At 40.9% G+C, this 27,327-nt stretch overlaps 1 protein-coding gene across 1 annotated transcript in view; it reads right to left on the bottom strand.

The window, feature by feature from the left end:
* Positions 1-1,663: 1,663 nt before the first annotated feature.
* The window catches only part of leg1.1 (liver-enriched gene 1, tandem duplicate 1), a 37,172-nt gene continuing 11,508 nt past the window's right edge, over positions 1,664-27,327 (bottom strand). The window contains exons 3-6 of the mRNA XM_060854833.1: positions 19,627-19,811; positions 8,104-8,240; positions 5,119-5,357; positions 1,664-1,836 (exon numbers count right to left, since the gene is read on the bottom strand). Coding sequence (XP_060710816.1) covers positions 1,664-1,836; positions 5,119-5,357; positions 8,104-8,240; positions 19,627-19,811 — 734 coding nt within the window. The remainder of the gene's footprint in view (positions 1,837-5,118; positions 5,358-8,103; positions 8,241-19,626; positions 19,812-27,327) is intronic.

Below are 27,327 nucleotides of genomic sequence, written 5' to 3'. Positions count from 1 at the left end.
ACAAAGTTTTTTCCCTGAGGTCGGGAAATCCAGAACTAGAGGGCATAGCTTTAGGGTGAGAGGGCAAAGATATAAAAGGGACCTAAGGGGCAACTTTTTCATGCAGAGGGTGGTGCGTGTATGGAATGAGCTGCCAGAGAAAGTGGTGGAGGCTGGCAACATTTAAAAGGCATCTGGATGGGTGTATGAATAAGAAGGGTTTGGAGGGATATGGGCCAAGTGCTGGAAAATGGGACTAGATTGGGTTGGGATATCTGGTTGGCATGGACGTGTTGGACCGAAGGATCTGTTTCCGTGCTGTACATCTCTATGACTCTAAAACTGTTCAGAATACTACCTGAAGTAAGCCCAATAGTTAAAGTTAGTGCAAATGATCATCTGAGATCTCTGAACCCAAATTTCCTGTACTAGCTTGTTGGCCAGAGGTTGCTCACACATAAAAACAGTGGCTTGTGAACTGATGTTACCCAAGCCCCAGCCGCTGTTCAACTCAGAAGAATGACATAGGATGTAAATCTTTATTTGGTGGAATACTAAGGTAATCCTCATGTTGTCCTCAAAACAGAATTAGTGTTGTCTATCTTATAAAGGATTGGTTTCCATTGGCAGCAAAGGTCTGTTTCTCATCCTCTGGATAAAAGAAGGGTTGGCTGCAACTGCCCTTGCTGCAGAAAGTTGTTAATCTTCGAGACTTAAAAACATGTAAATCTCAAGGCCAGGATAAGACCGTCAAGTCTGTTTCACACTGATGCTGGTGAACATCTTGAACAATTTCCTCTCTGCCCTGGTGGCCATGGATCTCCTGGGATAGGCAAACAAAACTGAAAAATCTAAGACTAAGAAAGGGACAGAAAACCCACAAAATGTCTCTGAAACACTGAGCCAGGTGATCAAAACCAGGCCATCTCATTTTATGAAGGCCATGTTTAACACTGTGCTCCTCATCCCATCCTTTTATGATTATTGTTTATAGAAATGCAAATGAGGAAAAATAACAATCAAATCCTTTTTAACCCTTCCTGAGACAATTGCCCTTGGCCCTAAATACCTGGTTCACTGTCACAGAGTAGGAACCCTCCATACTCTAACCAGGTACCTATACCATTTCACTTGGGAGAAAGAGAATATCTAGTGCTCTCTTCATATTCCAGTTCGATCCTTTTACACACCCAGTTGTCTTTCCTATTCTCCCACCTACTGCTTAATACCACAATGCCAACCTGCTGCCTGTTCATGGGATATTGCTGCCATGACAGCACAGCACAGCAGCACAAATTATTTACAAGGGATACAGATTTGACTACTAATTAACACTCCTCATTAGATGGTCTGTGGATAGAAATTCTACCTCAATTTCCTGCCCAAAAGTTGTTGATCCCTTTAAAGCAGCTCTATCATCCCCACTTTTTCCTTTCTTAAAGGGTGCAGCCAAACTGGCATATTGGCACAACCCTATTGCAATTAAGGCAAAGGCACTGAGGTCTGGGTGTCATTTGAGTTCATTGAAGAATTAGCCTGAGAGGTTTCTCTTTAATTTTAGGTTTGAGTAAAAGTTATGATTTCTTGTCAATTAAATATTTTGAAATCCTGATTGCAAAAAAATTCTGTTGTAATATGTTTGCTCTTTATTGCAAGTTTCATCTCCACAAAGAATCAAACAAGCTTAAGCATCAGTTATAGAACAGTTGTAATTCTTAATGAACTCCACAAGAAGTTTACGTATCCCAGGTAAAATGAGGTCAGGGTTTGAAACAATATTTTCCAACAAATTTCGACCTTCCTCTCTCCCTCTTTCTGAGCACATTGCTCTCCTCCAGAACTTCAATAATCCGCCATCTGAATAGAAAGAACATGTTTAACTTTTAAAACTTAATTTTATATAAAGAAAGTAATGAAATGCAATCTTACGAAGACAAATATTAATTACATCTCAAGCAGTACAATATCATCTAAAGATAGTCATTAGTTTTAACCAACAAAAAGAAATCTATATAGTGCCTCATTGAAATATTGCTCTAATTGTAGGACTTCATGAAACTCTTTCCTCTTTGTCACTTCTAAGCATTCTTTGCAAATTAATTTTCATCTCAGCCCTTAGTGTGACTGACTGAATTGTAGAAACAACCACAATTGAAATATGGATGATCCTGAAGAGTATGGATAGTTTGAATACTGAAAGAATATATCCACTTATAATAGACACTAATAAAAAGGGAATGCAGCTGATAAATTGGAGGTCTTCTTTTAAGATGGAGATGGGTTTTTTTTCCTCTGTCAGCCAGTTGTTTGCCTGTGGAATTCCCTTGCCTAGAGAACAGTGGAAACAGGATCATTTTGATATTTTTAATACTGAGTCAGATAGCCCCTTGACTGATAAGTGATTCAAAGGTTACAGTGGTGTATAGGAAAGCAGCTACCAACTCTTAAAATGGTGGAGTAGGCTTGAGGGGCCAGTTGGCCTACTCCTGCTCCTAATTCATATGATCATAATTTAGCCTGGCATTTGCAGAAAGACTATAAAGATACTGCTAGAAAAATTTTCAAAAATCACATAGTTTTAGTAGTTGGTACTCTTCTGAATTTGGAACTAAAGGATCAAATGCATTGGTAAATATATGTTGTCAATTATTTCAAAAAGAGATTGGGTATTGATGGCTCCAGAAATAAAACCGACCAAACATTCTAACAAGTTATTATAATGTTGTGCAAAACTCAACTGTAAGGAGTCCTACTGTACTGTAAGTAATTTGTGTACGTTGGAAGTTAATGTTTGAGGAGTCGATACATTTTTATTTTGCAGTTGATGCTAAATGGGTGAAAATTGGTCCTGTCATAAAACTGAATTTTTAATGTAAGCTGTCAGAATGCAAACGCTGTGGATCCCAAAGAACTAAGAATGAATATGTATCACAAATATTCAAAGTAAAAAATTGATCCATTCCCAGCACTGATGTTGGTTCAGTTGAATGAAGGCACATAAAAATATCTCTAAGAGTTTAATTGGAAGAATTGATTGTGTTCTTTAGTATGTTGTAATAAGTATAACATGAATTAAAATGTGTTTTGGATTCTTTGTTAACAACTGTCCTGAATTAATTCAAAGGTACTAGAGGATGGTATGTGTGAAATAAAGCACAACATTAAACAGTGCTTCCTGTAATTAAAAGATTTGGGAGAAGAGGCTCCATGATGGGCAGTCAGCGTCATTGTGAAGACCAGGCCCTGTGACAAAGCAGAAAGAGCAGAATTCGAGGCCATAAAACCAGTGGGAGTAAATGTGAGATATTGAACCAGTCAGAGCAGCATCTAATCCCAATAGGAAGCTGAACAGTACTTGTAAAAACTGATGGTAGTTACATCAATATAAAGTAGAATGTTGATTGCTAGTTAATGAGCAAGTTGATTTTTCTCTCTCCTTTTGAAAACATTTTGGTGCTAGGCGCTGTATAATATGCTAGTACACAGTGGCATCTGTATACAATTCTGGTCATCACACAATCAGAAGGATGCGACTGCACTCGAGAGGATGTAGAGGAGATTCACCAGGAGATTGTCTGGGCCAGAGCAATCTAGAGGCTCGTGTTGTTTTCCTTAGAGTAGAGAAGGCTGAGAGGGGACCTGATTAAGGTGCACAAAATTATGACAAGTGTACTTAGTAACTTTTCCTGTTATTAAACGGGTCAATAAGCAGGGACAGAATTTTATGAGAATGGGCAAGATGTTTAGAGGGGATTTGAGGTTTTTCACCCAGATGGTTGGTTGCTTCTGTAAGGATTACAGAGGCAGGAACACGCACAAAAATTCGAGAAGTGTTCAGATGAGCACTTGAGACACCACAGCATGCAGGGCCACAGGTCCAGTGCTGGAAAATGGGACTACTTGATGATCAGACTGAACTTAATGGGCCAAAGGAGCTCTTTCCATGCTATGTTTAGTTGATATGGATTAAATATGACAATGAAAATAAACATAGTTATTCAGCATTTTGATAGCTTTTTAAGATGTTGTGAACATAAGGAGAAAGGAAAAATTGAGTACTGAAAAGCAGCAAGTGCATTTAGAAGCCAGCTTCATTTCTTTACTCCAATTCAAATGACCACTGAGGGGCACTACAACACTAGAAGAAGCCGTTTGGTGCTGCTATTCATCAATTGTCACTTGAAGTTTCAGCTGCATAACTTTCACTATGATTTTGAGAATCTAATTTGTCCAAGAACCAAATTGTTACTTATTCTTTATTATTTATTCAAATTATTATTTTTTGAAAATGTGATTGTAATGTTTTTCTCTATCAACATATAAAATAAACAAATATCATTTTGGACTTTGTGTAAAGTTAATCATACAACGTTTCTTGAACAAAGACTGCAGATTGCAAACTTCAACCAGTGTCTGAACCTGGGAGAAGAGTTGATATTTCACAAATCACTAGATTGCCTGAAATGAAAATGGAGGAGAAAAGAACTGCCTTATTTTTTACCAGCGCTTTAAAGATGTAATCTCTTATGTTTTTTCTTAAAACTGTCATTTTCTAGAAAAAAGTAACTTCATTTTGATATAGATTTTTTTCAAAAATGGTGGCATGTTAAATAATTAGGACCATCCACGCTTGACTGTATTCTGTATGGTCAATCAATAGTTACAAAAATTTAATAAAGAATTATTTAAAATTTTTCAATAAATGTATTAATAACCATGACTTTTCATTCTGCACAATGAAAAGACTAAGTCTATATTGTCTTCAGAAAATAAGTTTATGTGTCACTAGTGAGTCCGATTTCTCAATACACCAAGCAACTTTCAACTATTCATTCAGACCTTCAGATGAATTACATAGTGTTACGTTGTCTGCAGCAGGGATTTTCTGACTTTCAGTTCTAAATGCATATTAGGATTGGTGCTTCATATACAGCTTTGAAAAAATCATTGAACCATTTTAATCAGATTATCTACTGTTATTTCTCCTGAAACATACTCATGAGTTTTAACAAAATTTGACGCAGCCTGTACTAACTTACATTACTTCTGTTTGTACAAAATGTATTCAATAAAAAGTTCAGTTAAGGAAAATATATTTAATGTTGCTTTGAGCACAGCAAAACTGGATCAATTACCCACCTGTCATTTTGTTTCCTTCATATATGATGTCAAGTGCAACCAAGGCCCAGTTTTCCTTTTTACTCAGGTCAGGAATAGATGGTGCTTTATCGTGTGCCAATAGCATTCGCTGAGGAAGGTACACTTGGAAGACATTAGTTTGATTAAAGTTCGTGGGAAAATGAGCAGCAGCAATAAATTCTACTGCACTGCCCCAGCTGACACCAAATTGCGCTTCAGGAGCTGAAATGTATGTTAATCTATCAAAGAAAATAAAGCAAGACAGGCAAAGTTAAATTTATTATGTTTACATCACAATTGCTCTCTGTTTCTTACAATGAAGTACTTTTTAGAAAGTGTAAAGGATTAAATGGTGGAGCAAGATAGAAATATTGATCTTCAAAAATCTTTGTAAATTATCAAGGTACAAGTTGAGGAAGAGTTCACAAGTACTATCAAAGGCTGGGGCTGTTGTACAAGGTGTGGTTCTGCAGTAACCAAGGATTTATACTTTCAGGCCTGATTAGGAAATAGGCAGAAATTTGAGAGATTTGAAAGGCTGGAGGTGGTTACAGTAATACAGGCACGGTCTTAAGGAAGTTTAAAAATGATGATGAGAATTTTAAACAAACTTGGGAAAAGCTGAAGAAACTTAACAGGTCTGCCAGCTTTCGTAGAGACACAAATAGTGTTTCGAGTCCAATGTGACTCTTCTTTAGAACTGAAAGGGGTCAGAAATAGAAATGTAAAATAGGTACAAATTAAGGAGTGGGAGGGTGAAGATGAGTCAAGTCAGCTGAGAGCAAAGTAAATAAGATATAAACTAGAAATGTCTGAGAAGGCAAGCTTGTGGAGATAAAAATGGAGGAACTGTCAATGAGATCAGGCTGTGAAGCTGTGGAATTAAATACTTGGAGGCTAAAAATGTGCTTCCACAGAAAATGAGATGTCATTTCTCTTGCTAGTGTTGTGTTTCATTGAAACATTGCAGCAATCCTGGGACAGAAATGATAGCAGGAGAATAAGGTGGTTTATTCAAATGGAAAGTAACTGGAAGGTTGGGAGCATTCCGACAGACAGAAGGGAGGTGTTTTGCAAAGTGGTCACCCTGTTTAGTCTCACCAATGTAAATGAAAATGCATTATGAATAGTGAATACAATAGATTGAACAGAGATAAACACTGCTTCACCTGGAAGATGTGAGTGGGCTCTTAGACAGTGAGGGGGAGAAGATGAATGAGCAAGTGTTGCACTTTCTGCATTTGAATGGGAAGGTGTCTTGGGGGAGGTGGGGGGGAATTGTGTGGAAGTGTTAGGAATGATATGGGAGAAGTAGACTATAGTGTTGAGGAATGAACAGTTATTGCAGAATGCTGAGAGTGGAGGGGATGAAAAGATATGGTTGGTCATGGCATCCTGCTAGAGATGGTGGAAATTGCAGAGAGCAGTCATAGAGTCATAGAGATGTACAGCATGGAAACAGACCCTTTGGTCCAACCCGTCCATGCCGACCAGATATCCCAACCCAATCTAGTCCCACCTGCCAGCACCCAGCCCATATCCCTCCAAACCCTTCCTATTCATATACCCATCTAAATGCCTCTTAAATGTTGCAATTGTACCAGCCTCCACCACATCCTCTGGCAGCTCATTCCATACACGTACCACCCTCTGCATGAAAAAGTTGTCCCTTAGGTCTCTTTTATATCTTTCCCCTCTCACCCTAAACCTATGCCCTCTAGTTCTGGATTCCTTGACCCCAGGGAAAAGACTTTGTCAATTTATCCTATCCATGCCCCATATAATTTTGTAAACCTCTATAAGGTCACTCCTCAGTCTCTGACACTCCAGGGAAAACAGCCCCAGCCTGTTCAGCCTCTCCCTGTAGCACAGATCCTCCAACCCTAGCAACATCCTTGTAAATCTTTCCTGAACCCTTTCAAGTTTCACAACATCTTTCTGATAGGAAGGAGACCTGAATTGCACGCAATATTCCAACAGTGGCCTAAGTAATGTCCTGTACAGCTGCAACATGACCTCCCAACTCCTGTACTCAACACACTGTACAATAAAGGAAGGCATACTAAATGCCTTCTTCACTATCTTTTCTACCTGCAACTCCACTTTCAAGGAGCTATGAACCTGCACTCCAAGGTCTCTTTGTTCAGCAACACTCCCGAGGACCTTACCATTAAGTGTATAAGTCCTGCTAAAATTTGCTTTCCCAAAATGCAGCACCTCGCATTTATCTGAATTAAACTCCATCTGCCACTTCTCAGCCCGTTGGCCCATCTGGTCCAGATCCTGTTGTAATCTGAGGTAACCCTCTTCGCTGTCCGCTACACCTCCAATTTTGGTGTCACCTGCAAACTTACTAACTGTACCCCTTATGCTTGCATCCAAATCATTTATGTAAATGACAAAATGTAGAGGGCCCAGCATCGATCCTTGTGGCACTCCACTGGTCACAAGCCTCCAGTCTGAAAAACAACCCTCCACCACTACCTTTGTGCCAGTTCTGTATGCAAATGGTTAGTTCTCCCTGTATTCCATGAGATCTAACCTTGCTATTCAGTCTCCCATGGGGAACCTTGTCGAATGCCTTACTGAAGTCCATATAGATCACGTCAGTCCTTTGAATGTGTGGCAGGTGAGGACAAGGAAAGCTCCAAGGTGTTCTGGGAAGTATGGGAAGGAGTGAGGGCCAGACACAGTTGAGTGTTCTGTAAAACAACAGGATGGTGGAGTCTTCAGTTGAGGTCAAAGAAGAATTTTAATTTGAATGACAAACTTGGAGAATTTTAAAATAGGTTCCTGGTTAAGCAATGTGTCAGTGTAGATCCATGAGCACAGGGGTGTGGGTGAGCAGAACTTGATATGAATTAGGAAATGAGGAGAAGATAAGACAATTAATTTAATCTGTAAAAAAGCCAACTAGTTCATTGGCCAAAAACAGAAAATCAGCAAACTAAACTGAAACAAATAATTAAAACATGCAAATTAAACCTTTCAGAAAATTTTGGAAGTGCAGCTTCGATTGAAGATACGTGTGCTATCCAGATATAACGCCAGACATTATCCTCCTCTGGAGAGATGCTAGGTAACAGTCGGCTTTGGGAAATATCCCGTGTTTTTTTCAAAAGCTGTTGAAAAATGTGTTGTAAGTAAATGCCAAGTGTCCATCTACTTGAGCAATTTGTTCTTAAAAGTCAAGATGAACACAGAGACCATACAAAGTTGACAGGATACTGTCAACATTGAGATTTAATCAACTGCACCTCAAATATTGTAAAACGCCTGCCATTCAGCTTTGGTACTGATTTGGAAAATTTGTACAGCACAAATGCATCTTTCTCATGCAAACACACGCACCACCTGTCATCCCACAGATCTAACACTTCCCTCTTCCACTTCAAAGCACCATGGACAGAAGAAGACCGTTTGGGCCAAACGAGTCTGCACTGGTCAAAAATGGTCACCTACCTATTCTAATTCCATCTTCCTGCTGTTGGCCCATAGCATTTTATGCCTTTGTATCACAATCCAATTTCATTTATAACCAGAACTCCTCAGCCCAATCAACTTCCTGGTAAATATCTTCCGCACTCTCTCCAGTGCAATCCCATCCTTCGTATCACGTGGATACCAGAACTGCACACAACACTCTTGCTCAGGCCTAACCAACATGTTTTAACAGTTCCAGCAAAATCTCCCTGCTCTTAAACTCTATACCTTGGCTAATAAAGGTAAGTATTCCAAGCACTTGCGTAACCAGTTTATCTACCCTGCCTGCTACCTTAAGGGATATGTGAACATGTACACCCTTGGTGTTTCCCAGGATCCTCCATTATGGATTCCTTCACCTATTTGTCCTGCCCAAATCCATCACCTCACACTTAACCAAAATGAATTCTGTTCGCTACTAATCAACCCATCTGCCCAGCCCATCTGTGACTTCCTGTAATCTAAGGCTATCCTCTTCACTATTTACTCCCCAGCTAATTTGCCGGTCATCTGCAAACTTACTGATAAATCCTCCTACATTCCTTAATTATTTATACTACAAACAGCAAGGACCTTACACTGATCCCTTCGGATCCCCACTGAATATTGGCATCCAGTCACAATAACACCCTCGACCATTACCCTCTGCTTTCTGCCAGTCAGACAATTCTAGATCCAATTTGTCAAATTTCACCATCAACCTCCCATGTGGGACCTTATCAAAAGCCTTGCTGAAATCCAAATAAACAACAGTTCTCATCTATAGATCTCATCTCTATGCCTCGTCACCACTTCAAAAAATTTAAAATTTAAGACATGACCTCCCCTTAACGCAAACTATGGTGACTGTTTTTGATTAATCCCTGCCTCTCCTAGTGCAGATGAACTCTGTCGCTGAGAATTACTTCCGATAGTTTACCACCACTGAGGTTAGACTGACTGGTCTCTAGCTTCCTGATTTATTCCTTGTTCCATTTGTATATAAAGATACCACATTGGGCTGTTCTCTAATCCTCTGGCTCCTCATCTGAGAGGAATTGAAAACTTTTGCCAGCCCCCCCCTGCTATTTCCTTCCTTGCCTCCCTGAACATTTCTTCTAGCCCTTCCCAATGTATAAGCCTGCCAGATCCCTGAGAACCTCCACTCTGTCTGAGCTAATTTCTTTAATTATATCACAGACATTCTCCTGATTCCTAGATCCACATCATCCCACTCACTAGTGAAACCAACACAAAATATTCATTTAAAACCCCACCCATATCCTCCAGCTCCACACAAAAATTACCACTGTGGTCCTTACAGTGCTTACTCTTCAGTGTACCACATTCCATTCTACCTCTTCCCCTCTTCACCCTCATTTCTCCATCTTCCCTATAACATGTGAAGTGTTTGACCATGAGAAGAATATTCCCACTAGGTGAACACAAACACATTCCCTTCTTTCATGCAGAATGAAAGTTATTCACAATATAAGGAAGCAGGCAGCAGCTGGAAAGTTTGGAGCCCACCCCATGCATAGTTACACAATTTGAGAAAAACATACTCTACTGGTAACCCAAGCTCAATGCCAAGTTTCTCAGTGAGATATTCCTATAGCTTGTTTCCCTCAACTTTTGCACCAAGCAAGCTCTCACCCACCAACTCAACCCACCATTTCCTCTCATCATTACTCTTCTATTTTTCTCAATTTCTCTCTGCCCACATTCATGGTGATCTCGGCAGGTCAGGCAGCATCCAAGGAGCAGGAGAATCGACGTTTCGGGTGTGAGCCCTTCTTCAGGAAACTGAAGAAGGGTTCATGCCCGAAATGACGATTCTCCTGCTCCTTGGATGCTGCCTGACCTGCGCTTTTCAAGCAACACATTTTCAGCTCTGATCTCCAGCATCCGCAGTCCTCACTTTCTCCTTCATGGTGATCTCCTCAACCTTACCATTTCACATGGCCTATTTTTCCAATTTTATTTCACATCTTAACGTTTTCCCTGTACAACCTTAAGCCTTTCTTCCCTAAGAAGTGTATTCAAGAAACAAAGACTTGGATGCTTATGGCAGATAATTGGCTTTACATTCCTCAGCATAGCTGGATCTGCCGGGTTCTGCTGTTATCAGCCAAAACTGCTGACTATTCTAGGATCAAACAATGGCTTCCCTTTGCCACAGCCCTCTCAAGTCCTTTCCCCAACTTCTCCATGATATCAAGACAAAAGATGGAAAATTATAGGCCAATTAGTCTAACCTCGGTTGTTGGTATAACTCTCGAACCCATCATTAAGGATGAGGTTTCTAAATTCTTGGAAGAGCAGAGTCTGATTAGAACAAGTCAACATGGATTTAGTAAGGGGAGGTCGTGCCTGACAAACCTGTTGGAATTCTTTGAAGAGCTGACAAGTAGGTTAGACCAGGGAAACCCAGTGGATGTGGTCTATCTCGACTTCCAAAAGGCCTTTGATAAGGTGCCACACGGGAGGCTGCTGAGCAAGGTGAGGGCCCATGGTGTTCGAGTGAGCTACTGGTATGGATTGAGGATTGGCTGTCTGACAGAAGGCAGAGAGTTGGGATAAAAGGTTCTTTTTCGGAATGGCAGCCGGTGACAAGCGGTGTCCCGCAGGGTTCAGTGTTGGGGCCGCAGCTGTTCACATTATATATTAATGAACTGGATGAAGGGACTGGGGACATTCTAGCGAAGTTTGCCAATGATACGAAGTTAGGTGGACAGGCAGGTAGTACTGAGAAATGGGGAGGCTGCAGAAGGATCTAGACAGTTGGGAGAGTGGTCCAGGAAATGGCTGATGGAATTCAACGTGAGCAAATGCGAGGTCTTGCACTTTGAAAAAAAGAATAAAAGCATAGACTACTTTCTAAACGGTGAAAAAATTCGTAAAGCCAAAGCACAAAGGGATCTGGGAGTGCTAGTCGAGGATTCTCTAAAGGTAAACATGCAGGTTGAGTCCGTGATTAAGAAAGCGAATGCAATGTTGTCATTTATCTCAAGAGGGTTGGAATATAAAAGCACCGTTGTGCTACTAAGACTTCATAAAGCTCTGGTTAGGCCCCATTTGGAGTACTGTGTCCAGTTTTGGTCCCCACACCTCAGGAAGGACATACTGGCACTGGAACGTGTCCAGCGGAGATTCGCACAGATGATCCCTGGAATGGTTGGTCTAACATACAAGGAACGGCTGAGGATCCTGGGATTGTACTCATTGGAGTTTAGAAGATTAAGGGGAGACTTAATAGAAATTTACAAGATAATACATGGCTTGGAAAGGGTGGACGCTAGAAAATTGTTTCCGTTAGGCGAGGAGACTAGGACCTGTGGACACAGCCTTACAATTAGAGGGGGTCAATTCAGAACAGAAATGCGGAGACATTTCTTCAGCCAGAGAGTGGTGGGCTGTGGAATTCATTGTCGCAGAGTGCAGTGGAGGCCGGGACGCTAAATGTCTTCAAGGCAGAGATTGATAGATTCTTGATGTCACGAGGAATTAAGGGCTATGGGGGGAATGCGGGTAAGTGGAGTTGAAATACCCATCAGCCATGATTGAATGGCGGGGTGGAGTCGATGGGCCGAATGGCCTTACTCCCACTCATGTCTTATGGTCTTATAGACTTCTCCCATACGATTGAGACCATTTGTTCAGCTACCTCTGCTGCTTCCCTCCCTTCCTTCCCCTGCCCAGGACTTTTAAAAAATGTGTTCATGGTGGACAGTTGGCAATTGTTGCCCATCCCTAATTGCTCTGGAGAAGATGGTGGTAAGGTGACTTCAATAACCATTGCAGTTGTTGAGGTATAGAGACACCATTGTGCTGTTGGGAAGGGAATTCCAGGATTTTTGAACCAGTAAAAGTGAAGAAATGGTGGTATATTTCCAAGCTGCCTTGGTGTCTGGCTTGAAGGGAAAACTGCATTTGGTAGTGTTTTCATGTATCTGATATCCTTGTCCTTTTATGTGGTAAATGTCATGAGGAAACATAAGCTACTACAATGCATTTTGTACTTGTGTCACTAGTCAAGGGAGTGAATACTGAAGGTGGTGATGGGGAGCCAATCAAGTATTGTTAATAAAAGAAGGTACCAGTGCAGTTGTGAGTAGTGAAATAGTTGCAATGAATTATTATGTACAATCAATAGGGTGTAAATAAGGAATAGCAAGTGAAAGAAGTGACAGCTGGGAGTTGTCTATAGGTCCCCAAAGAGTTGCCTCTCTCCAGGAGAAAATATAAATCAGGAAATTTGGAAGTGTGAATGAAGGGTACTACAATTCTTCTCGATGATCGTAATCTGTAGTTTGACTGGACTAATCAGATGGGCAAGGGTAATATGGAAGACAATTTTTTAAAGTGCATCAAGGATTCTTTATTAAAGCAGTGTTGTTGCAAAACCTGCCAAGGAACAAACTATTTCTGATCTCGTCATGTATAAATGATGTCAGGTTAATAAGGGTGGCACAGTGGATGGCACTGCTGCCTCACAGCACCAGCGTCCCAGGTGTGGAGTTTGCACATTCTCCTCATATCTGTGTGGGTTTTCTCTGGGTACTCCGGTTTCCTTCCACAGTCCAAAGGTGTGCAGGCCAGGTGAATTGACCATGTTAAATTGCTCATACTGTTAGGGAGATGGGTCTGGGTGGATTGCTCTTCGGAGGGTCGGTGTGGGCTGGTTGAGCTGAAGGGCCTGTTTCCACACTGTGGGAAATTTAATCTAATCTAAAAACATTGTAGAATTTCAACTTCAGTTTGATGGAGAGGAACAGTATCCTCGATTTAAATGAAGGCAATTCCAGAGCTCTAAGAAAGGAACTTTCTTGAGTGAGATGGGAAAATAGACCATTAGATGAGTAGTGCTGAAAATGTGTTGCTGGTTAAAGTACAGCAGGTCAGGCAGCATCCAAGGAACAGGAAATTCGACGTTTCGGGCCAGAGCCCTTCATCGGGGGGGGGGGGGGGGGGGATGAAGACAAGTCTCTCACATGTGATGGCCTGCATCCAAGTGTGTTACAGATAGTGGCTGCAGAGATAGTTGAGGGATTGCTCAAAATATTCCAGAATTCACTGGACTCTGGAGGGTTTCAGCAGATTGGAAATCACATATGAATGTGATACCCCTGTTCATGAAGGGTGGGAGAAAGAAAGCTGCAAATTGTAGGCCAGTTGCCTACCAATTGAAAAATTAGCTTAACAAAGGAAAAATTTTAAAGTCCATTATTAAGGAAGAAATAGCAAGACATTTAGAAAATTTAATGTAATGAAACAGTGTGAATATGATTTATAAAAGGGTAATCATATTTGACAAATTTGCTAGCGTCCTATGAGGGCATAACAAGCAGAGTTGGTAAAGAGGAACCTAGAGATGTAGTTTATTTGGATTTCCAGAAGGCATTTGATAAAGTGCCCCATTAGATGAGTAGTGCCAGACATTTAAGCAGATAAACAGAGAGACGTGGGGGTAACAGTTCATAGTTCCTTGAAAGTGGAGTCACAAATAGACAGACTAGACTAGACTTAGACTAGACTAGACTTACTAGACTAGACAGGACAGTGAAGGCGGTGCTTTGGTCACAGCTTTGAGGATAGGAGTGGAATGTCATGTTGTGGGTGTACAAGACATTGAGGCCAGTTTTAGAATACTACTTATAATTCTGCTCACTCTGCTATAGAAAGGGTACATTAACATGTACGAGGATATTACCGGGACTGGAGGGTTTAGGTTATAAGTAGAGATAGATATGCTGGGATGTTTTTCCCTGGAGTGTCAGAGACTAAGGGGTGACCTTATTGAGGTTTATAAAATCCAGAAGGGCATAGATAAGGTGAATAGCCAAGGTCTTTTTCCAAGGATAGGAGAGTCCAAAACTAGAGAGCATAGTTTAAGATGAGAGGGGAAAGATTTAAAAGGGACCTGAGGGTAACTTGTTCACACACAGGGTGATGCATGTGTGGAATGTGCTTCCAGAGAAAGTGGTAGAGGTGGGTACAATTACAATATTTTAAAGACATTTGGACAGGTACGTGAAAAGTTTTGAGGGATATGGACAAAATGCAGACAAATGGGACTAGTTCAGTTTAGGATATCTGATTGGCATGGACAAGTTGGACCAACGGGTCTGTTTCCATGCTGTATGTCTTGTAACATGCAGCAAAAAACAATCAAAAAGAAGGACTCATTGAGAAGCAAGTTTGTTCAATAAAAATCACAGGCACACAAAGCAGTGAAAGTTATTGGTAGGTCAGAGAATTGCGAATGTGTTAGGAACCATAGAGTCATAGAGATGTACAGCATGGAAACAGATCCTTTGGTCCAACCCGTCCATGTCGGCCAGATATCCCAACCCAATCTAGTCCCACCTGCCAGCACTCGACCCATATCCCTCCAAACCCTTCCCACTCATATACCCATCCAAATGCCTCTTAAATGTTGCAATTGTACCAGCCTCCATCACTTCCTTTGGCAGCTCATTCCATACACGCACCACCCTCTGCATGAAAAAACTGCCCCTTACATCTTTTTTATATCTTTCCCTTCTGACCCTGAACCTATGCCCTCTCGTTCTGGCCTCCGCCCCCTCCAACGGACCTTGTCTGTTTATCTCATCCATGCCCCTCATGATTTTTATAAACAGTATATGACAAATTAATGGGACTGAAAGGAGACAACTCACTCAGATATGATGGCCTGTATCCAAGTGTGTTACGATAGTGGCTGCAGAGATAGTTGAGGGATTGCTCAAAATATTCCAGAATTCACTGGATTCTGGAGAGTTTCAGCAGATTGGAAATCACATATGAATGTGATGCCCCTGTTCATGAAGGGTGGGAGAAAGAAAGCTGCAAATTGTAGGCCAGTTGCCTACCAATTGAAATATTAGCTTAACAAAGGAAAAATTCTAAAGTCCATTATTAAGGAAGAAATAGCAAGACATTTAGAAAATTTAATGTAATGAAACAGTGTGAATATGATTTATAAAAGGGTAATCATATTTGACAAATTTGCTAGCGTCCTTTGAGGGTAAAACAAGCAGAGTTGGTAAAGAGGAACCTAGAGATGTAGTTTATTTGGATTTCCAGAAGGTATTTGATAAAGTGCTCCATTAAAAATAATGCACAGATAGAAGCTTGTGGTATTGAGTTTAGTGCATTAGCATGGATTGAGAATGAGTAAATACACAGCAGAGAGAGAAACAGGATTAGTGGGTGTTTATTCAGGTTAGAAATTTGTAACAAGTGGAGTGCAAAAAGGATCAGTCCTTGTTCCTCAATTATTTACAGTTCATATTTGTAAATTGAATGAGTGGGCAGAGTGTAATGTTTCCAAATTTGCTATTGTAAAAATTGGGTGGGAGGGCATGCTCCAATGAGGGCATCAGTAATCACCAAGGAGATTGTCAGTGAGTTGGCAAAAATTCAGCAGATGGAGTTTAATGTAGGAAAATATGAAGCTGTTCACTTTGGTAGGAAGAATCAAAAGGCATACTATTATTTAAATGGAGAGAAACCTTGAAGAAAATGCAACAGAAATAGATATCAATGTTCTTGTGTTTGAAATACAAAAGGTTATCATGCAGTTGCTGCAAATAATTTGAAAGCAAATGGCATTTTGGCCTTTATTGCTAGAATGTTGAAGTTTAAAAATGGGGAAGTCTTGTTACGACCATATAGAGTCTCGACAAAGCTGCATCTGAAGTATGTGTACAGTTTTGGTCCCCATTTTTAAGAATGATATACCAGCATCAGAGGAATTTCAAAATGGATTCACGAGGCTGATGCTAGGATGAAGGGATTGACATGAAGAACGGATAAACAAGTCAGGCATTCATTCATAGTACAAGCAAATTACTGCAGATGCTGGCAAATTACTAGCATAAATGCTGTCCTCTCCACACTTCACTTCAGCTCTGATGAAGTCATCTGGACCTGAAATGTTAACTTGTCTTGTGATGCTGTCTGACCTGCTGTGATCTCCAGCATTTATTGTTTTCAGTCATTCATTCTTAGAGTTTAGGAGAACGATGGGTTATCTTATTGAACATACACGATTTTCAGGGGGGTTAAAACATTAGGTGTTGAGAGCGTGTTTCCATAAGTCGGGAATCTCAAACTAAGGGATATAGTTACAGAATAAAGGGACACTCATTTAAAACTGAGATATGAAGAAAATCTCTTCATTCAGAGGGTAGTGAATGTTTGGAATTTTCTACGCCAGAGGGTTTATGGAGGTTATTTCACTGAAAGTATTTAAAAGGGAGGCAGATAGAATTACGTAATATAAAGAAGTTGGGCCAAGAGAAACTGGCATAAAATAAGGGTTGAGGCCTGGAAAACATCAACCATGATCTTGCAGGGCATTTCAAAATGGATTCACGAGGCAGATTCTGGGATGAAAGGATTGACATGAAGAACGGCTGAACAAATCAGGCATTCATTCATAGAAGGAGCAAATTACCACAGATGCTGACAAGTTATTAACATAAATGCTGTCCCCTCCACGCTTCACTTCAGCTCTGCAGGGCAAGCTTAAGGGACTGAATGACCATGCCTGCTCCTATTCTTACATTCTTAATTAGGTGTTCTGCTTTGCCCTGGTTGGTATTGAATTTCTTGACTGCTTTTGGAGCTGCATCTATCCAGGCAACTGGAGATTATTCCAACACACTTCTGACTTGTATCTTCTGGATTGTGGACAGGTATTGAAAAGACAGGAATTGAGTTATTTGCCACAAAAGAATTCCCAGCCTGTAACCCGATCTTCCAGACACAGGATTATAGGGCTGGTACAGTCCAGCTTTTAATCAACAGTAGTCTCTAGGATTTTGATAGTGATGGATACAGCCATGGTAATATCAGTTAGCTTCAAAGTGTAACATTTGGAATCAATTATCAAACGTGTCTGTTGTTTCCCTTGCCATATACCTGGGCTCACATCTTTCTCTATCTTCTTTGAGCTCACCTTATCTAAACAGTCCACCTCCTGCTCCCATTGCCTGATTCCCATCTTATTTCCCTTTCTGGTCCCCATGTTAGCTAATATTTTAAGCAGTTCTTTTACATTAGGTTCTTACCATTCTCCTTTGAGTCTGTCACTGTCACTCCTCTCCCCAGAAAATCTTGTTCTTGTTACTTCTTACTCTTGTTCTCTGTGAGCTCACAAATCATTTAAACCTCCTCATCTCCAAAGTATTGAATGTCTTGTTGTTTTCCAAATCTGTGCCCATCTTTTCAGCAAACCCATATTTGAACATTTTCAGTCGCGTTTTCATTGCAGCACAGAAAAAAAAACCCTTATCAACGTCACATATACCATCCTATGTGACTGTGACTGAAAAACAACCCTTCTACAACCTGTCTCTGACCATTGGCACCCTTTTCCAATGTTTTTCTCTGTCATCCAGCTAGTTGGGATTGTTCTTTGGTTCCATTGCTACATATTCAGAAATAATGAGATAATAAATTGCAAAGATCTCTTCTATTTCAGGACTGTTACTTTTGGAGTCCACCCAGTCCTGTTTTTCATCTATGTGTGAGCTCCTCAACATCATCATCCAAAAGCACCGTATTAAATTTCCACATGTTTATCCTGATTTGCTTTGCCACCACTAGCATTACATGTTGAAGTTTCTTAACACATCCTACAATCACATATTTCTATGTGATGCATCCTATATTTCTATAGGCACCTCATCCAATATGACGAGGTAAGTGAAAGTGAGGAGTGCAAATGCTGGAGATTAGAGTCGAGAGTGTGGTGCTGGAAAAGCACAGCAGGTCAAGTAGCATCCGAGGAGCAGGAAAATTGACATTTCGGGCAAAAGTCCTTCATCAGGAATGAGGGTGTAAACTGAAGGGATGGTGAGATAAATGGGAGGGGGAGCGGAGCTGGAGGGAAGGTAGCTGAGAGTGCTAGATGGAGATGGGGGTAATAGTGATAGGTTGTGCTCCCGCAAGGAGGCTGAACAGTTCATCAACTTCACCAACACATTCCACCCCGATCTTAAGGTCACCTGGACCATCTCAGACACCTCCCTCCCCTTCCTAGACCTATCCATCTCAATCAATGGTGCCAACCCATCCTCCCCTCCCGCCACCTTCCTCTGCCACTGTAGGAATTACAAAACCTGCTCCCACACCTCCCACCTCACCTCTGTCCATGGCCCCAAAGGAGGCTTCCACATCAATCAGATTTTACTTGCACTTCGACATGTCATTAACTGTATCCATTGGTCCTGGTGCGGTCTCCTCTACATTGGGAAGACAGGATGCCTACTTGCACAGCACGTCAGAGAACATCTCTGGGATATCCACACCAACCAACCCCACCATCCAGTGGCCGAATACTTCAATCCCCCCTCCCTTTCCACTCTGCCAAGGACATGCAGGTCCTGGGCCTCCTCCACCACCAAACCATTAACACCCGATGCCTGGAGGAAGAACGCTTCATCTTCTGCCTCAGGACCCGCCCACTACATGGCATCAATGTGGATTTCACCAGTTTCCTCATTTCCCCTCCCCCCCCACCTTATCCCAGTTCCAACCTTCCAACTCAACACTGCCATTCTACCTGTCCCTCTTCCTTCCCATCCATCCGCTCCACTTGCCTCTCCGAGCTATCACCATTACCCTCATCTCCATCTACCTATCATACTCTCAGCCACCTTCCCCCAGCCCCACCCCCCCCTCCCATTTATCGCACCACTCCCTCGACTCACAGCCTCATTCCTGATGAAGGGCTTTTGCCTGAAATTTTGATTCTCCTGCTCCTCAGATGCTGCCTGACCCACTGTGCTTTACCAATACCACAATATGATGAGGCACACTATTTTGGTTTAGTACAGGCATGACTGCATCTCTTACTGTACTATACATGTTCACACCAATTTAATGCTTGAGAAACTAAGATGTGAAACAATTAGTACACCATGATTTTTCTTCTTGGTTTCCATGCTGAATCAACCATCATCTGTCTCCATTCTTTTTAGATGAGTGATAAATAAATGTGCAATATTCCAATAACTTGAAAGAGCAATATACCTGAAAAAAATTTGTCCACTTAGCCATTGTATCAGGAATGAGTACATGACAGTCTCTGGTGTTGTAACAAAAATCATCCACATGTTCTTCAGGAGGTGAAATTTCTATCTCAAAAGGCCATTCATCAAAGAAGCCTGCTTCAACTGCACCCAGAAATGGTATGGTGGCCAGATAGTAATTCATGCCTAAAACAGGAATGGATACAAAATTTGTGTGGATGCCATAAGATCATCTTGTTCCTCAGATCTCCAAACATATGCAAGTCAGTAGGCAGCATCTAAATTCTCTCAAACTCTCATGATTGGACATATATGAAAGTAATGGAATACTTGGCAATTTGTATATGTCCCAGATTCCAGCAGACAGCAAAATTCAGTGAAACCTCCCAGTTTGAGTGTGGAGAAGTGAAGATATTTTTCTATAGAGATGATCAATTAATTACATATGAGTCAGATAACCTAATCTTTCATCTCTGCCTTTGAACACATTCACACCTTTAGTCAGAACATGATTTTCACAGCAGATTTACAGAAAGCGATTGATTTTTTTAAAGTTACTCAGATGTTCCTATGCAACTTCCATTCCAACAGCCTCAAAGGTCTTTTCCGAAACTACTGGAGATCCCAATACCTATTCCCCGGCAATTCATTTCTTAAGTAAAAATCAATTCCTCAACATGTAAACTAGGAGTAACATGTAAACAGGATCAGAAACTAAATTCACATTTTACATTAACCTTATCCAAGAGAAAGCTTGGATCAATGCATTTTTAATTCAATTAATATTTTGGAAACCGTAAGACAAAGGAGAAAAAGTAACTTATTTGGCCTATTTTTCGAGTACTCTGCACAGTTCTGGTTGCCCTGCTATAGGAACGATATTATTAAATTGGAAAGGGTTCAGAAAACATTTACCAGGATCTTGCTAGGACTAAAGGGTTCGAGTTATAAGGAAAGGCTAGATAGCCTGGGACATTTTTCACTGGAGCATATGAAGTTGAGTGGTGACTTTATAGAGGTTTATAAAATCATGAGGGGCACAGAGGTGGTGAATAGCAAGGGTCTTTTTCTTAGGGTAAGGAGTTCAAAACTAGTGGACATATTTTTAAGGTGAGAGAATGATTAAAAGGGGTCTGAGGGGTAACCTTTTCACACAGAGGGTATGTAGAAAGAACTGCCAGAGGAATTGGTGGATGCAGTTACAACATTTAAAATACATTGAATAGGTATATAAAAAGGAAAGATGTAGACAGATATGGGTCAAATGCATTTGGTCAGCATGGATGAGTTAAACCAAAGTGTCTGTTTCTGTGCTGTATGACTTTATGACTCAATGAGATCGTGGTTGATATCATAATCTCCATCTCCATTTTACTGCCTTTTCCCCTTAACCATTGATTATCTTACTATTTAAAAATCGGTCTATTTCAGCCTTGAATATACTTAATGACCCATCCCTACAGCCCTTTGTGTTAAAGAATCCCACAAATCCATTGCACTTTGAAAGAAGAAATTTCTTCTCATCTCTGTCTTAAATGGGTGATTCCTTTGTCTGAGATAATAGCCTATGGCTCTAGACACTTCTGCTCGAAAAACAACTGTCATCACTGTTAATCTCCAAGATATCTCTTGTTCTTCGAAACTCCAATGAATGCAAGACCAACCTGATCAATGTCTTGCTGTAAGGAAATCCTTCCAGTGCAGTTGGATCAACTGAGTAAAGCTTTGGACTGACTCCAGTGCCAGTGTATATTTCCTTAGATAAGGGAACCAAACATTATTCTAGGCATGGCCTAGCTAGTACCTTGTAAAGTTTTAGAAAAATGGATATCAACATTCCATCTATTAATGCCAAATTTCGATGTTAGGCTCCAAAATTGATTCCAAAATCCTTCTGTGCTTCAGCTTCCTGCAGTCTTTCTCCACCTAAATATTATTCAGCTCTTCTATTCCATCCTGCCAAAACACATAACCCATGTTTTTCCATATCAAATTCCATCCAGCAAGTTTTTACCCACTCAACTAACCAAACTTTAACCTCTACTTAATTTGTGAACACAGGAACCAATTGATTTGTACTACACTTGGACAGTATTCTCTGGAAAGACATTACAACTTTACTAGTTTTGTTTATTCCAATTCCAATATTCAGCCTTCACTTGTGAAAAGAATAACCTGCCAGTTTCCTTGAATCATAATCCATTTACAGTACACTTCTGACGTTCAATCTTATACGTCGGAGTGGACGGGTAGCTCTCATTGTAATATTTTTCATGTACACTTTGCTTCCAGGGACAAGCACCCATCTCATGGATTGGATCAGGATGCATCTCAGGTCTCTTCACTCACATTCTTAGCACTCATTCACTATGTTCCTACTTTCATGCTTACAACAATCCTGCTTTGGCTTGCTATTCAACACTTTGCTCCCTCAGTTGCTTTGAAGATTCACAATGCTTCTGTTTTTCTGAGTTGCTTAGTGCAGATGCAAAACCAGGTAGCGGGTCATGTTTGTCAGCATGCTTAGCCAAATGAGTCAAACTACAAATGGAAAAAGGCTGCAACCACATCCAGAATGTGCAGTGTCAATGTTTTACTTTTCTGTCCCAATGTGCAGCTCTTTCTAGGGGATGGGAGACCCTTCAAGGAGCAGGTTCATGAATCATGCTCTTGTACAACATAGGTTGCTGTCATTTGCAATCATGTCATTGTGTCCAACTGTGTGAGGTGCAAATGTTGATCACAAGCAACTTTGACCATGTTATTCATCATTGCAGAGTGAAGATAGTTATTTCGGTGAAGCAGAAGCAGGCAACCTTAGAAGTTGCACGTATGGGCCACAAACTGCAAAGCTAATGCAAGACCTCATAGGCTACACAGGGGTAGGAAAGGATTTGTTCTCATTTGAAGTGGAATGTAAGATGCATTTATGCGCAATGATATTCTCCATGGGTGTTGGGGGATTGGGAGGAGAAGGGTTTCATATTCATGAAGCATTTAATCTTCTACTGTGTCTTTGCAACATGACTGGACCTTATTCTGATGAATGCACTATTGTCAAAGCATCATGCAGTGACATTCTATGGCCCTCTTTCTCAGAGTGCTCCATGTCCGACTGTATCAAGGAATGATGCCAATACTAACAGCTCATATTACTGAGAACCTGCTCTGGTTTGTACATTCCCCAAACAGATTCATTATGAGTATGACCTTTGGATGCAACCACAGCAGGATTATCCCTGTTGTTGTGCAGAGAAATGGAGAAGAACGGGATGCGCCAAAAAGCCACGTACCAGCAGCAACCTCCAACAGTTGCTAAACAGCTTCCATATGTAGCAGTTGAAGCTAAGGGTCCCCTCAAGAGGTAGAGGACGGCCAGAGTATTTTTATTGTTGATATTGTTTCCTCCAGATGATCAAGGTACAGTGTTGACTCAGGCTGGGGATGTCCCGGGACACCGTGATTGACTGTGCCAATTGGTAGAGCAGGACCTGTGATCTGAGGGAGTGGGTGGCCATTCCATACTAGTAACTGTCAAACTGACAGCTGCTTTGAACGTTTATGTGGGATCTCTCAATTGTCAACTCAGAAATATATCAAGCCTGTTACTGATGCCAATTATGGCAGGTCCCATCACTTTATCCTGTTTCCCTATGATGAGGTCAGTTCTGCAACTTGGGAAATAGGATTCAGGAAGATAGCTGGCTCCCTGCAGGTGCAGGATACTATAGGCTGTATACATACTGCACCATTTCAAAATTCCATTGAATTCACCAACAGAAAGGTATTCTACTCCTTCAATGTACTTGTGACCTGTGATCATCAGTACCGTTCCTTGGAAGTGTACGCTGATACCCTGAGAACTACCGTAATGCCCATATCCTTGAGACTCTTATGTTCCTGCCATGTATGAGCTGGCCAGATGCCTTACTAAGTTGTTACTGGGGACAAGAGCTTGCAGCCCTAGTATTCCCCAGTAACAGGAAATTGCCTTTCCACTTCATCCATGTCAAAACGCCTCAGGATGTTACATACTTCAATGAAGCTGCAGTAGTACGTGGCTGGATTGGGTTTATCTGGTTATGCTACTCAACTCCAGGGGTTGAAATTGTAGCCCGACCAACCTTTCCTCACAAAACAATCTTCCCATTCCAGGTATTAGTTTGGTAAACCTTCTCTAAATTGCCTCCAATACATTTACATTGCTTCTCAAATATGGTGACTAATACATTGCACAGTACACTCAGTGTGGTCTCACCAGTGCTCTGTAAACTGAAGCGTAACCTGCCAATTCTCTGCTTGGAATAAGTGGTGATATTCTATTAGCTTTCCTAGTTACTTGTTCCCAAGAACCAGGTCTAGCAGTTCCTCCTTTCTTGCTGGACTGGACACATACTGCTGTAGAAAATTCTCCTAGATATTATCTAAGAAAGCATGCTCCTCTCTTCCCTTAGTATTGCCATTATCTACTAAGTCCTCTTCTATTAAGTAATTAGTCCAACATTACATTTAGTCTATAATTCTTGCACCGTCTTGTAATTTATTTGCAGATTTGTCCCTCTATGTTCATTGCATGAGTTGGTAGTCTATAAACTGCATTCTTCTTGTTCCTCAGTTCTAGTGTAATTAATTCAACCCTTAAACCCTCTGAGACATCCTCTTTGCCCAGTACTGCAATGCTTTCCTTAACTAAGACTGCCACTCTGCCCGAAATCTTCCTTTCCTATCTTACCTGAACATCTTGCAATCAGGAATATTTAACACTGAGGAATCATTGCACTTTACAGTATCCAGAATGGAACACCATTCTTGAGTGGGACATTGGCAACTCTTGCACTAGCTGTCTGGTTGTCATGACTGTCTAGCAGTCATCCATTTCCTATCTACCTACAAGTAGTAAACCTAGAAAGTGACCACTTTCTGGATGTGCAATCCATCCAACTCAGACTTTTGGTGCACCACAATGACATCAGCCACAATTTGAGTTCAAAAACCAAGAGGTCAGGCTCCTGTATCCAGAAGTAGCTCCTGCTCATATATTCATATTGGTCATATGAAGTGACCACAGTTCCCAAATACCTCATGAGAGGCACTCTACATGACTTAGTTACTAAATGCGTGCAACATTAGCAACAATATGGATGAATTGATGCCACTTATAAAAATAAAGCTTAACTGCCATTATGAAGATGTGGCTGCAGTGTGCCACACGCTGGACTGAATGTGTAAAAGGTATTCAACATTTAGGAACATTAAGCAAAAAATGAAAACGAGGTGGGGCAGTGCTCCCCCAGGAAATTATCCTGAACTTCACATCTAGACTACCTTTGTCCATTTGATTGTTCCAGTCTATATGTAGATAATACGTCCGCATGATTATTACATTAGCTTCTTGACAGGCTCCCATTATTTCTTCCTTTATAATTCATCCTACCATGTAGTTACTGTTAAGGAGCATGAACATCACTCCTACAAGTTACTCCTTGCCGTTATCATTTCTCATCTCTACCTAAGTTACCTCTACAACCTAGTTGCTTGAACTTAGATAGTTCCTCATTAATTTGCTAATGCCATGACTAAATAACAGAGCCATTCCTCTGCTTTTTCCTAGCTTGTATCCTTCCCAAATATCTTGTAACATTCAATGTTCAGGTCTGAATCTATCTTACCTTGCAGCCAAGTCTCAATAAAGGCTTTCAGATCATACTTATTTGCTTCTATTTGTGCAAGTGGTCCATATTGTTTTGAATATTATATGCATGTTATATGAATGTAATATAAAAGAGCCTTAAATTTTGTCCTTTATTATTTTGTAACCTCTAGCCTTATCAGATGATGTACTCTATTTCTTCTTGGCTGTTTGTCATTTTGCACATAAATACTTTCTCTCCTGCCCTATCTTTACTCTTGGATTTACCACATCTCCCCAAATTTGATCTCTCGCCCCTTCCGTTTAGTTTCCTTTTTACTTTACTAATGATGTAGCTCAATAGAACAATGGTCCCAGCACAACCCAGATGTACATCTTTCTAAAGTAACTGGCGTTTATTTTTCCAGTAACGGTGCCAGGGTCCAATGCACCAGAATCCACTTCTCCACACTAATCTTTGAGCCGTACTTTCACTTCTTGAATCTTATTTGCTTGATGTCAATTTGCTCATAATTCAGTAACAATCTGGAAATTAGTACCACTGAGGTGTAGCTCTTTCAACTTGTGCTGAGCCCCTCATACCATCTATGCAGAACCTTTTCCTTGTCCTGTCAGTGGTACCATGTGGACCATAACAACTGGATCGTCTCCTTCCTATTGTAATTTCCTCTCCAGTCCTGTGCAGATTTCCTTAACTCTGGCATGTTGCAGGTAATACCAAACTCTCGGTCTTTTCCACTGGGAAATGTCAATCTCTGATTGTCCCTGCTACCACTAGATCCTTTTTTTGCTGCCTCCACTTGAATGGCTTCCTGCACTATGGCACCATTGTTAGTTAATATATGCACCCTGCAGCTCCCACTCTCATGCAAGTAAGCCAAAACTACTTCAGATGGGTTGGGCAATTGCAAAGGCTGAGGTTTCTCCACCTCCTCTGTTCCCATATGTCCCTCACACGCAGTCACATTTTTCTATCTCTGATCAGTGACAAGCAGAAAACCATATGCTAAGGGGTCTGACTGCTTCCTAGGATAAGGTGTCCATCTAATTTCCACACCTCCTAATGTTTCAGTGAGTTTTCAGTCCAGCCTACAGTTCGTAAACTCTGGGCCATAGCTACTTGGGGTGCAAACACCTACTGCAGAAATGTTTGTCATGGATTACATTGGAATCCAGATATTCCCACTTGCTGCACATGTGACACATCATCTTTCCTAAAAGCCATAATTCATTTTAATTAACTATTTAATTACTTTATTCAATCTTTAGTTTCCTGTATTTTGATTTACTTCCTTTACCTTAGCTCTATTATTCTTTTAAGTCTTTGGAGTAAAATATACCTTAATCAATTACCAGATACTTGCCAAACAGCCAAATTCCATGATCCAAGGTGGCGTGGTACCAGAGTTTGTCCTCTCCATCCATTTCTTTTCTTTTTTTTCTTTTTTTTTCTCTTTTGTGCTTTTTTCCTTCTTTCTTCTTGGCAATGTCGTGAACTCCCAGCCTCAATGCAGACTCGGACTCTTGGCCTCAGCATGGAAGCGGCACGGTGGTCTTTCAGCCCAGCATGATGTGGCGATCTCTCAGCAGCCCAACATAGCAGTCTCTTGGTGGCCCATAATGGCAGTCCCTCAACAGCTTGGAGTGGCCTCCGCGTTGACTTCTAGTCTCAGAATGATTGCAGAGTAGTCTCTCTCTGCCTCAAAAACCTCAAAGTAGAACCTGGCAAAGTCTGGAATCAAGGCCCAGCACAGCCTAAAGGGTAGGTGCTAGTGTAGACTGGGTTGGAAGGACTGTTATTCTGAACTTTTTATTACTTTATTTTTCTAATTTATCCTATGATCTATAATGCTAGACTTTTTATTTATTTGCTTTTCTAATATTTTTCCCCTAAAAAATTATACTTAAGAATCTGTACCAAGGTATCTTTGTATCTAAGATGGTGCCATAAGTGGCAACTTGTAAACTTTTTACTGTATTCATTTGATTACATGTGACAATAAAACAAATTCTATCCTATTCTAACCAGTCACCTACCTGCTTCCGTGTGAT

The sequence above is a fragment of the Hemiscyllium ocellatum genome, chromosome 3, assembly GCF_020745735.1.
Source record: "Hemiscyllium ocellatum isolate sHemOce1 chromosome 3, sHemOce1.pat.X.cur, whole genome shotgun sequence".
In the NCBI taxonomy this organism is placed as follows: domain Eukaryota; kingdom Metazoa; phylum Chordata; class Chondrichthyes; order Orectolobiformes; family Hemiscylliidae; genus Hemiscyllium; species Hemiscyllium ocellatum.
This window is presented reverse-complemented; position numbering and strand designations above follow the sequence as displayed.